This window comes from Heliangelus exortis, chromosome 5, assembly GCF_036169615.1.
Source record: "Heliangelus exortis chromosome 5, bHelExo1.hap1, whole genome shotgun sequence".
Lineage (NCBI taxonomy): Eukaryota > Metazoa > Chordata > Aves > Apodiformes > Trochilidae > Heliangelus > Heliangelus exortis.
The window spans coordinates 31,373,037-31,385,930 of NC_092426.1; the positions used below are offsets into that span (position 1 = coordinate 31,373,037).

The 12,894-nt window shown below is 36.6% G+C and overlaps 1 protein-coding gene across 1 annotated transcript in view; it reads left to right on the forward strand.

The window, feature by feature from the left end:
* Positions 1-12,894, forward strand: part of RYR3 (ryanodine receptor 3) — a 209,492-nt gene that overhangs the window by 73,002 nt on the left and 123,596 nt on the right. Inside the window, exons 14-21 of the mRNA XM_071744346.1 lie at positions 66-201; positions 1,802-1,897; positions 2,573-2,691; positions 4,265-4,398; positions 5,036-5,277; positions 6,652-6,844; positions 9,948-10,164; positions 10,367-10,471. Of these exons, the coding sequence (XP_071600447.1) occupies positions 66-201; positions 1,802-1,897; positions 2,573-2,691; positions 4,265-4,398; positions 5,036-5,277; positions 6,652-6,844; positions 9,948-10,164; positions 10,367-10,471 (1,242 nt within the window). The remainder of the gene's footprint in view (positions 1-65; positions 202-1,801; positions 1,898-2,572; positions 2,692-4,264; positions 4,399-5,035; positions 5,278-6,651; positions 6,845-9,947; positions 10,165-10,366; positions 10,472-12,894) is intronic.

A 12,894-nucleotide genomic window follows, 5' to 3' on the forward strand; every position in this document is an offset into this window, starting at 1 on the left:
TTGAAAAGGACAACAAAAAAAATGCTTTTTCATGATGTTTCCCTTCCTTTCTCTCGTGTGTTTAGGGAATGCTGGCATTAGTTTTGAATTGCATTGATCGCTTAAATGACTACAACAGTGCAGCTCATTTTGCAGGAATTGCAAGAGATGAAAATGGCACAGCACGGAAAGAAATTTTGAATCTCCTTTACAAATTGTTAGGTAAGTTCTTTAATAGTCTACTAATGTAAAAAACCAAGATAGATATTGTTTATGTTCTACGTGCTGCTGCACCATCAAGGAATACTTTCTTATTCATTCTATCATGTGAATTACAGAATTTCTTCCATTTGCTTGCTGGTACTTGTTATAGAGAAGAATTTATTGACCAACTATATAGAAGATAAATAAATCTTAGCTAGCAAAATGATGGGTGCACCATGTCTAATATCTTTTTTTTTTTTCTATTTAATTTAATGTAGCTGCGGTATGCAAATAGGAGGGAATTATTTCTAAAATTAAAAAAAAATTAAAAATAGTCTTTATGTATGAAACTGAATAGAAGCCTAAGGGTTGTAGTCAGAACTTGAGAACTTGTAAGTCTGCTGTATCCATGTAGAGTTAAATTTAGATGTTAATAAAAATAATTACATAAAACAAATTAAAATGTTTGTTTCAATTTTGGTGTCATACTTTGTAGAGCAAACTGGTTCTGTTGTTGTCATATGGCCAAAATTATAGAGTAGGTGAACTATACATAAGTTTTTTCTTAAAATCACCAATTTATACTTAAGTTGCTTTATTCCTCATATAGGAAAATTTTGTCTTCTGATGGAGTCTAAATAGATTCAGATTTTTTTATTAAAATGCAAATTCAAAAGCTGGTCCTGAAACATAGAAAAATAAAATAGTGAAGAGTTGGGATGTGAATACAACAAATGAGGGGAAGTGCTTTGAGCATGAGGTTATTTATATAGCACAGATATTCAGATGCTTCTGGTTACAACTCCTTATTGCTCTAAAAAGCAATGATACACCATTGGCTGCATTTTGCTTCAGTCTTAAGAGTTTAAAAAAAAAGGTAGAGTGAAAAAAATTTCTTCAATGCTATGTAGGTCTTTTCAGATTTTGTATTGATTTTCTTCTGCAGATACATCTTGAATGCATAATAAATATTATTAATAAATAATGCTTCATAATAAAAATCAAGTAAACCATTGTTTTTCTATGATCAGTACTGACTTATGGAAGAGAAAATAATCTATTACTTGAAATACTTGAATGTTGATGAACTTTCAAAGTTCAGTCACATAATGCTGTGTTTTTTGCTGCTAAAGAATAAAGCTATCCATTCTAGAACAGGTTTTAAGCAAATCAGAGGTAAAGAGCAGTATACCCACCTACACTTGAGCTGTAACTTCTATAAATGATCTTTCCAGTCATTGGCAGGAAGAAATAGAAAAAGAACTATTTCAACCTATTGATCATGAGAGTGCTTCACATGTGCATCAAATGAGGCTGGTGGATAATTTCTATTTAAATTTAAAAGTAAAAATAAAAAAAATTGCTGAAATTCTTGTTTACAAAGTAGAACCCAGTCAATTTCAAAACCTGCATGCTCTTTAGAAATTATTTCAGTTTCTAATTTTCAAATTAATAAAAATCTGAAATAATTATTACCATAATATGTGTGGCTTTAGGATTTGTCTCTTACTATATTGTGAAGCTGTTACAAAAACTGTATTAAAATATATGTGATTAATGCTAGTAATTGATAAAGGTTATCTGTATTAAAATTAAATCTTATGTTTTTTTTTTCCAGCTGCTCTCATTCGTGGCAACAGAAACAATTGTACTCAGTTTTCCAGTAATCTCGACTGGCTAATAAGTAAATTGGACAGGGTAGAGTCTTCCTCAGGTGAGACTCACTTTTATCAATGTAAACAAACTATCAACACACCCTAAACAGCTGTCTCACATTTTAAATGTCAGAGCAGTTTTCCTTCAAAACAACATGCATTAGGAAACAAATATACTGCATTCTTTTTAACTCAGTGAAGTATTACACTTAGACATTTTAGTTGCATTTTTTGATTCTGCATATTTGGTATGTGCAATATCACATCCAATAAGTGTTGGTTATTTTACTGATTTAATTCGTTACACGAGGCAGTATCCAGAGCAATTGCTATTGAACAGCACTTTGTGGGCACAAATACATATAGCATATATATGTAAAGAGAGGGTTTTTTTTCACTGTGGTGTGTTAAAGAAAATATCAAAATACTATTAAATGCGTCTTCCTAAAACCCTTACTTCTCTCACTGAAAAGGAGCTAAACTTGTATTTTTCTCAACTGGCTTAAAATTGTGGCTATTTTCAAAAGAAAACATAAATTAACATCTTCATAGTCCATTTTTGTCTAATAAAAAAACCAATAAACCCGATACTGCTTAAAAGTGTTCTCATTCTCTTTTTATGTTAAGAGAAAAAACCAGCAACTTATAAGATACTCTGTTACTTACTGAGCTTTTAGGTTACATTCAGTTGCAGTTAATGTCATGACAATATAATTTCTGTGGCCTTCATGCAGGTATTTTGGAAGTATTGCACTGCATCTTGATTGAAAGCCCAGAAGCTTTAAATTTAATAGCTGAGGACCACATCAAATCCATTATTTCATTGTTGGATAAACACGGGCGCAATTACAAGGTATGTGTGAAAAAACTAAGAGGTATTTATAATATTACAATGATTTGTGGGGAAAAAGCAAAACAAAAAGCAGCAGAGAAATGTCTACATGCACATATGATTTTAGAATGTTTAAAGGAATGAGATAGCTTTGAAGTACACTTGGAAACTGTTCTGTTGAGAATACACAGTGTGTAATAAAAGTGAATTGCTTTTCATTTTCAAATACAGAAAAAAAGAATGACAAGAAAATAGTTAAGAAATATTAAAAAGCAGTCAAAACTTTGGATCTGCTGAGAGAATGAAGCATTCTGGTGGGTGTGTTCTTGCTTTGTGATGCAGGGGTCTTTGGAAGCAGGGAAGTATGCATCTGCAGAAAACAGAACTAAATTCTGCAAAGTAATTTCTAACTTGAATAATAATAATAGTAACAGAAAATACAAAAATAAAATGAGAAATCAGAAAATTCAAAGATCTGAAAGTACAGATCATAGAAGCATAAAATCATTAAGGTTGGAAAAGATTTTCCACATGCCTTAGTAAAACCTTCAGGAGGATCTGCTCCATGATCTTGCTGGAGACAGAGGTGAGACTGACCAGCCTGAAGCTGCCAGTGTCTGCCTTTTTCCCCTTTTTGAATTTGGGGTTGTTTCCCTTTTTGAGTTGGTGGTGATTTGAAGAATTTTTTAAATTAAAAGCCTTCTGTAAGATACATGGTCAATCAGTTTGTAATAAGTCTGCATGTAAATTCACAGACACTGGTAATTATTAATTTACAGTTGAGTACTGTTCAGAATTTTTGCAGTTACATAGCAAAATTAACATTATTTTAGTTTATGCTGCTGTTGAGGCTAGTGTTGTGCTAATCCACTGGGCAGAGAAGAGAAGCAGATAAATGCTCTGTTCTGCCAATCCGTGTGTTGTACAACAGTTGCCAAAGTGGTAATCAACAGTATGAAGTTGATTCTTTGTCTTGGAGATGGGTCTGTTACAAGTTCTGACCATGTGGGCTCATTGCTAAATGGCTGCTTGTCAAAGCTCAAGTTCATCTATACATTTCTCAGGTTTTGTTCATAAATGTTCAGCTTTCTCCCTCAGCATGAAAAACACCCCTCTCTTCCAGAATCTTTTGTTCCAGTAATCTGTGTCACTCTTGCTCTGTGGCAGTTTTCAAACAGTGACAAAAAACCCAAACCAAACCAAACCGACAGCTTTTAATTTTAGAATAAAATATTTCAGAAACTATGTGTTGTTTTATAGTGAATTCTTTTAAATGTTTTTTCATTTTAAATGAATGGGTTACTTCCTATATTGAAAACATACTTTTGGATCAGATTCGTAAGCAGTCTGAAAAATGGCAGTTGAGAATTGTCCACTACTTCTTCCTTCTGGGCTGCATTAAATTTCTCAAGTTCATTTTATATTCAACCTTTTTAGTGAGGTTTAATTAAAAAAAAATATGAAGAGTTTTTTCTCATCAAAATGGGAGTAAAGAATCTCAAAGGGAGGTTTTTTTATGCATTTTGCATACCCCGTGGATTTGTTTTCCACATATGCAGCTGTCTTTACTCAACTTTCTTCTGATATTTTTAAGGTTCTTGATGTGCTTTGCTCTCTATGTGTGTGTAATGGAGTTGCAGTTCGTGCCAATCAGAATTTGATCTCTGACAATCTACTGCCTAGAAGAGACTTACTCTTGCAAACACGGTTGATTAATGATGTGACAAGGTATAGCAACATGTTTTATTTTTATATTAGAAAAAAATGGAACTTACATGTCTTCAAGTAATTGAAGAAAATATTGTAACCTAGGAGATGTTAACACAACTTTCAATATTGAGACACATGCTTTAGGAAATGTTTATATGTTAACTTCTGGAAAAGACATTTTTTCTGACAGCATGGAAATTGTAATGAAAACTGTGCTCAGATAGGAATTATCAATTAATAGTAAGATCTGTTCAGAAATGGAAAGATGAAAACTTGTTTTTTTTTCTCATTCAAAACAGAGCACGGCTTTAGCTAATAATTATTGTGGAGTATGTAAACATACTATGAAATACTTGTCTGTTACAAGAGGAATTTGAGTTCTTGGCAACCTCACTTCTGTTTTTCTGATTTTAAGAAATTATCTTCTTATCCGTCTGTTGACTGTTAGGTTTTTCAAAGGATAGAACCTATACCTTAGAAGGTGATTCTACAGCAGATTTTTAAAGTCATAAAATGGGTCACTATTTTAAACATTATAGGCAAAATATGCACATCTAAACTTGTATTTGCAAAGTGAATTTGACTGTTATACAATAATACAATTCCTATGCTACAATTCATGTTCACACTAACTGGCTTACCTTTTCTTCCTTAGCATAAGACCAAACATATTTTTGGGTGTTGCTGAGGGCTCTGCACAATACAAGAAGTGGTACTTTGAGTTGATAATTGATCAAGTTGATCCATTCTTGACGGCAGAACCTACCCATTTGCGAGTTGGGTGGGCCTCTACTTCAGGTTATGCCCCTTATCCTGGTGGTGGTGAAGGATGGGGAGGCAATGGTGTTGGTGATGATCTATACTCATATGGTTTTGATGGCCTTCATCTGTGGTCTGGTAAGTATTTTGTTCACTTCCACTTGTTTTTACATTTAGGAGTTACAGTAGCTGTGTGTATATAGCATGCTGTTTTATAGTAACCCACATTCAGAACTCCAGATACCATCAAGTTATTTAGAATTTCAAATTGGATTTCTTGTCTGAGGTTTCAGTCAATTCTGCATTATATCAATTAGGCTTTTTAGCAGATTCTTTCTGTTGTCATGAGTTTGATTTGAAAATTGCATTTTCCAAGTCTGGATCAATACTAACAGAAGTCTGGCATTTCAGAATCAATGGATGTATTGATCTCAGACAAATTAATTGTATATGGATCTACATTTGTACTATTCTTTCGCTTTGTAGCTTCAGTGGAAGTAAAATGTCATGATTATCCTTACACATATGGATTGATTTAATAAACTGAATTTAAATTTTGATAAATAGTTTCACAGAAGACAATTTTAGCAACTAGAAATAAGAATTGCTACACTACTACCAACTTCAACTGTTTTAAGAAAATAAATTTCTGCAGCGAAATATCAAAACTGAAAAGCTGTAATTACTCTGCTATTTGAAAAAATATTTTTCATATTATTCTCTAAAATAGGTTTAAGAGAAAAAATAATTGATTTTCTAGAAATGCTTCCTTATGTTTAATAATCTAGGAGACTCTTCGTTGATATTGTGGTGAAGTAGTTACACTTGCAGTTTATAAAGGGAGTTAACAGATGCCAGCAAATACATGTCTTGTGATCACTGATGGTAAATTTGTGGTCTTATCAGCCATTATTTGTTCAAGCAAACTGAAGATGTTACTGGGTTGAGTTAACTAAAAAGTGGAAGTCACTACCTATGCAGTCAGGTATATTTGAGTATGAGCTCTAGAGAAGTAAAAGGAGACACCTCTGATTCATCCGTGGGATGATATTAAAATAAATTAAAATAATTTTTTCTATTCACTACACATAAGAAGTAGCAGACTACTTATCCATTGGATAGACCAGCTTCCTTTGTGAGGCACAGGTTAGCACTTTGTTGGTATCCCAGAGACCTCCAAAGGGCCTAATTTCAGGATATTTATAATTTACCTTACCTCAGTACTCTTGTACCAGGCTACAGTGTGAGCTTGAGTGGTTTCAGCTGAGCATGTTCTGTCTTGAAAACAGTGTCAGAGTTCTCAAACAATTTGCTCAGTTCATGCACTTTTCTGCCATATAGCAGTTTGATGACTGTTGAACTGTCTCCAAAAGCAAGTTCTTCATAAAAGATATGAACTCAAGATGGTCTTTGGCTATGAACAGAAAACTTGACGGTATTTTTTAGGAAATAATATCATTGCTAAGCCTGTGAGAGTCTGCCTAAAGCTCCTGACTACTATTTTTATCCTAGGTCGAGTACCCAGAGCTGTAGCATCTGTCAATCAGCACTTATTAGCTTCTGATGATGTGGTGAGCTGCTGCTTGGATTTAGGTGTACCCAGCATTTCATTCCGCATCAATGGGCAGCCTGTACAAGGAATGTTTGAGAATTTCAGTACAGAAGGGTTTTTCTTCCCTGTTGTAAGCTTATCAGCGGGTGTAAAGTAAGTACAACTTAATTTTAATTATTGTTTTCTTTGCTGCCTTGTCACACAAAATATTGCCCAAATTCATGTATGATTTTTTCTGGTTTTTTTTGTTTTGGTTCTGCCCAACCAACAGCTGGGAGGGAGGCAGGAAAGTATTTAATGATAATTTCCCTTAAGGGTGAAATGGGAGCCTGTTAAAATTGTGACCAAGTCATACTGTCTGAAAGGTATTATTTTGTGGGTTGCTGAATTAGGGGAAATTGATTAGTTCTCATTCCAATTATCAGCTAAGAAAAAAAAAATAATGAGAAACATAGCACCACATTTTTCACTAATTAAAATTCTTGCTGACTTTCTCAGCAGGATGTTAAAAAACCTAAATCATCCTTAAAACTGATACTGTATTCACAGTGGGAAACGTAAAAGGACTGATGCAAAGCAGTTTTGGAATCTTTTACTAATATTGCCTATTTCTTGCCTGTTTTGTAGTTAAAATACTGAGATTTGAACTTAACTGTTTTCAAGTTTCTATTGTTATCTTAACTTTAATTTACTTAGAAAATGTTCTGCCAATTTTACTTTAATTAAGTGGCAAAAAAAGCAGGGTTCACTTGATCCCAACATCTAGATCACTTATGAAGATATTAGAAACCTTAACAGTGAAAAAAAAAAAAAAGAAAAAAAAAAAGAAAGAAAAAAGGTAAAAAGTTAACATCTTAAACGTAAACATCTGATGCTTTTAATAATCAAATGAGGTACATGAAATACTGTTATCATGGAGTTCTTGTCTTTCACAGACAATCTCTGTAGTAAGAAAAAGAGTTTTTATCATACTCTTGTTATTCAGGCTATGAAAATTATGTATAGCTGCTACCAAATTTCTAGAAAGGTAGGAGCCATTGCCTATGTACAACCCAACTCAAAGCAAAAGGAGTAGTAACTAAGCTAAGTTTAACTATTTCTAGCTGTCTCTTAGGGGTTACATTCCTTTATAGTTGATTTTTAGCAGGGCTTTTTTTAAGGTTATGACAAATTATAAAGAAATTTTTCAAATAAAAATTTCTGAACACTGCTTTTAAAATGTGACAAAAAGCCACAGCTTGGACTGCTGAGGTTTTTTGAAGAGGGTGTGCAGTATTAGGTCGATATAGCCCTTGTGGAGGTTTAGATACTGCAGTGAATCAGGAGGGAGAACACAGGCCTCTGAATGAGTAAGAACATCATAAAGTTGAGGTGAGACTGAATGATTTGCTAAAACTCAGAAAGACTGACCAAGTTGGTAGGAAGCAGGGAGCTGTTTATTGGGATATGGTTGGCACAGGAAAAATTTTGATCCTTTCACCTTTTGTCCAGATCCATAGACCTTGGTCTATGTAGGAAGTTAGACTTCTCCATCTTGGAATAAAATGGACCTGCTTGTGATTTTTAAAATATTTTGATCTGTGTGGTGATGTGCCATATTGAAAGGTCTCAAAAATTTAGCTGCATTGGGGTCATTAGAATATCTTAAACAATGTTTTGGATTAGTGCAGTGGTGTTTTGGAAGCTGGGGCAGGGTGGGAGGCAGAGGGGTGGTGGCTCCTGTGAGAGACCCCCAGTACCAGTCCTGGACTCACTTCGGCCCAAGGCTGAGCAGATTTGGGAAGCTGGATGTGCCTTTGCGAGTAAGGTAATCAAGAAAGGGAAAAGAAACTGCAAAAATATAAAAAAGAGACCTTCAGATCAGAGGAGAGGAAGAGATGAGAGCAATGCCAGAGAAAAAATACCAAGGTCAGTGAAGAAGGAGGGGAAAGGTGCCCGAGCAGAGATGTCATTTCCTATGGAGGAGCATGGTGGAGCAGACCATGGTGGGGCAAACGTGGATTTGTAGCCCCTGAAGTGTCACTGGTGGGCAGACATGAAACTGGTGCAGGATCACAGAGAGGGGCAGATGTGTATCTGCAGCCATGGAGGACCTCATGCTATGGTTGGTGACTGCTCCCACAGCAGCCGTGACTCTGAGTGCAGCCTGGCCTGGAGCAGTTCCTGAGGGACTGCACCTCACGGGAGGGACTCATGTCGGAGGGGCTCATGAGGGAATCTCTCCCATGAGAGGGACCCTCTGCTGGAGTAGGGACAGAATGTGAAGAGTCCTTCTCCTGAGGAGGAAGGAGCAGCAGAAACACCGTGTAGGGAACTGACCCTGAACCCCCCTGCCTGTCCCCTGTGCCCTGAGGGGGAGGCGGCAGTGAAGGGATCTGGGCCCGGGAAGAAGGGAGAGGTGGGGGGGAGAAGGTTGGAAGGAATTAGGATCTGGTCATGTTTTCTCTTTCTCCTCGTAAGTTAAATTAGGTTTTTTGGTTCTTCCCAAGCTCTGCGTGGTTTTTGCTCATTACTGGAACTGGGGAATGCAAACCTCCCTGTCCTTGTCTCAATCAAGGAGCCTTTGGTCGGGTTTTCTGCTCCCTGTCCCTCAGTAGGGGTGCAGCAGAGTCCTGGTTGGTACGAGCTGGGCCTAAACTGTGGCAACAGTCAATTGAAAATATGAAATTAGAAAGGTCAAGCTTAATCAAAGTAATCAATAAGAATGTATTACTTGTGGACATGGAATCATTTCAGATATTTGTGACTTGTGCTTCTCTATGTAATATTTGAGAAAATTTGTATGTCTTAATTTTTCTCCCTTTTTTCTAGTAATGTCTCTTACTGCCAGTAAGAAGTGAAATAAGCTTCTTCTGGCCACCCAATCACAACAAATTTTTTTATTTTTCCGTAGTTCTAGAGAATTCATGAATGAAGACCAAAGTGAGAAGCTGAATAGATTTCATCTTTCTTGTTCCTCCTGGTATAATCTTAAATTTAGATGAAAAACAAATAGCTGAGGAAAACCAGAAGATTTAGGGGTTTAACAGGAATCTTAATTACACTTCTGAAACTCATTCCCAGCTGTAGGGTTTTTTTTTGATAATTTTGTTTGCTATTCTGAATGCCTGGTAACTCTGGCATTTTCCCAAAGCATGAAATACACCTGAGTTTTTGTAAATGCTGTTCAAATAAATGTTCAATTTGCTAAATTATTTATTTATAATGTTAACATAGGCTGACCAAGTGTATAATTTCTTCGTTTAAAATTGCACAGAGTTCGTTTCTTACTGGGTGGACGACATGGAGAGTTTAAATTTCTGCCTCCTGCTGGCTATGCTCCGTGTTATGAAGCATTGCTTCCAAAAGAGAAGATGAAACTGGAACCAGTGAAGGAATATAAGAGAGATTCTGATGGAGTGAGGGATTTGCTGGGTACAACACAATTCCTCTCCCAAGCTTCCTTTATCCCTTGTCCAATAGACACCAGTCAGGTATATTAAGTATGCAATAGTGAAATTATAAAATATGTCTTGATAGAATTAAAATTCATAGTATATAAACTAAGCCATCTTGTCCCCTTTCTTAGAAATTCATTTGTGTGTTGTGGTTTATTTAACTGAATTAGATAATCCTGGTTCTACAGGGTGTGGAAATTGAAACCTCATTTGTGAAATCATTATGTTTTTTTCTTAGGTTGCTCTTCCTTTTCATCTTGAAAAGATCAGGGACAAACTAGCTGAAAATATCCATGAACTATGGGGAATGAATAAAATAGAACTGGGCTGGACATATGGCAAGGTATGTTTTGAGTGACCTGTCTGAGTACACAGTTAAGTGTACTACTGGGTTAAGGCTCCTACCAGAAAGCCTGGAAGGAGCCTGGAAGTTGAATGGAATATTTAATAGTTGTCTATACAGCACTAACAATAGACAAACATATAAACTGGCAAGAGCCAAGGATGGTAAATAGATTAGAAGGCAAATTTGGGAATATTAATAAGGTACATATTTTAGCACTTTAAAATGGAATTGTACTGAAAATCCTTCAAGGAACACTTCGGTTACTCTAGTATTGGGGTTCAAAGTTTTAACAAACAAAAGGTTCATTGTGGAAATTTGTTTCTTTTGATAATGCAGACAGTTTTTGTAACATTTGTAAACATTTGAATTCCTCAAAGCTTGTACATTTATTTAATTAATTACAGTAAAAAATATCATTGTAATGAGCCCATAATTTATCATTATAAAGTGGTATAACCAAGGAGCTTGAAGACAGTAAGGCCATCTGGTCAACATTATTTAAATGCATATGACAAGGCTTTCCCTGCCCAATGGATGTCAGCAAATGTAACATAGTTAAAATGGTAGGAAAGAATATTGTATTTAAAATATTACATTAAGCTCACCAATTATCTTAAAAATGGTACCTCCCCCTAGTGTCCTGGTTTCACTGGGGCAGAATGAGAAGCCAGCCATAAAGAGCAGGCTATTGGTACCCCTGAGTCAGCTGGGAGCTCAGCTTGAGGTGCTGCCCCAGGGTGACTCAGAGCAGTAACCCACACGGATGGCTGAAGGGTCATTATAAAGGGGGACCTGTGCTGGGTGGGGGTGCGGAGTTCTGTTTCCTGGAGCTCCTCCCTCTTGGCCTGCTGCTCCCTCTGAGTATAGGCTTACTGTGTGTTAGTTGTGTTATTTCATTAAATTAATATTTCAGCCCATGAAGCTTTTCTTCCTGACTCCTCATCTTGGCTGGAGAGGGGTCATTGGGTGAGAGAGCAAGCAGCTTCAGTTTAGTCCTGGATATAGGCTAAACAAAGATATTTGTCACCCAACACTTATTTGAAGCATTGAATTAAATAGCTCACTGGAGGGAACCACAAACCTTTAAATTGAGAGTCTCTGAGTGCTGGTGTTTTAATGGATTCAGCCACATTATTAAAAGCATTCATCATGTTGGTAGTGTTGCTAGAATTGTTGGTGGACAGGACTCTCATGTATTTGTTTTTGGAATTGCTTTGGCAGCTGTTGATGACTGTGCCACTGTTTGGTTTTGATTTGATAAGATTTTCTGCTTTTGAGTGTTGTCTTAGAAGTGCAGTTTTTCTGGGTTGTATGGCCATAGCTTATGATATAATAAATTTCTTTGTGGTTACAGCAGTTTATGATTGTTACAAAAGGCTGATGGGCATGGCCCACTTGGAATGTTCTTGGAATGCTTATGTTATCATGCTTATATTATCGAGCCTTTTGCATAGTTTTCAGTTTCTGGTCCTCCTTGAAGTGAAGCCCTAAGCATAGAGGTATTTACTCTGTAGCAGCTGCAATCCTGGCAGTGATGAGGAGCGTTGCAGCTAGTCAGACCCCTGTAACAGGTGATGTTGGTGACTTAGACACTCAAATAATGCCAGTTGTCCCTGTATATAAGAGGCAATACAGAAGCAGATCAGGTTGTGAAGATGTGACCAGCTAATCTCAGTCCTTTAGCAACTTGTGAGATTTCCACAGAGATTATAGTTGGCATGAAGGAGAGCAACTGGTTACTTGGCTGCTCCAGTGCCAGGATAACGAAGCGGATGGTGTGCAATTAGACAGCAGCAAAGCCAAGCAGTTGGGACACGTCTAGAGACGTGGAGATTGACGAAGGTCTGGCAAGAGAAGCACATTCCCTCACGCTCTGGAGACGACTCCTGCTGAGTGTGAAAACCAGGTATCCCTTTAGGTATGATGACATACAGACCAGGGAAGCGGGTGACTGTCGAGAGTGGTGTCCAATATTTCAGAGAAATAACTTTGTGGGAGTTGATTTTCACTAACTTGGATGACCCAACAGACGCTACTTGATCTGTGTGGCACAAGTGGGTCCCAAGTGTGCCACCAGCCTAATCCAATACATCAGCATTATTTAGCTGGAAGGATGATGCAATGCCAGTTGCAGGTAAGATGGATGTTCGACTGCAGCAGTTTGCAGATAATGCTCTGCCCACAGACTGGTATTTCCACTGTGGAAAAACCATCTGACAAGTCCCCAGAACTGCTCAATAAGGTACTTAACAGAGTCTCACAAGTGGACAGGTTACTTACAGCCTGCTTGACAGAGATAGCACACATCTAGTAAAAACTGTTTTTCTTTTTTTCAATCAAAAGAGACAAGGTTAAGGGATCTCCTCTTGAAATCCAGTTTTGAGGCATTAAATGGCAGGATAGTCTTAGCCAGATCCCAG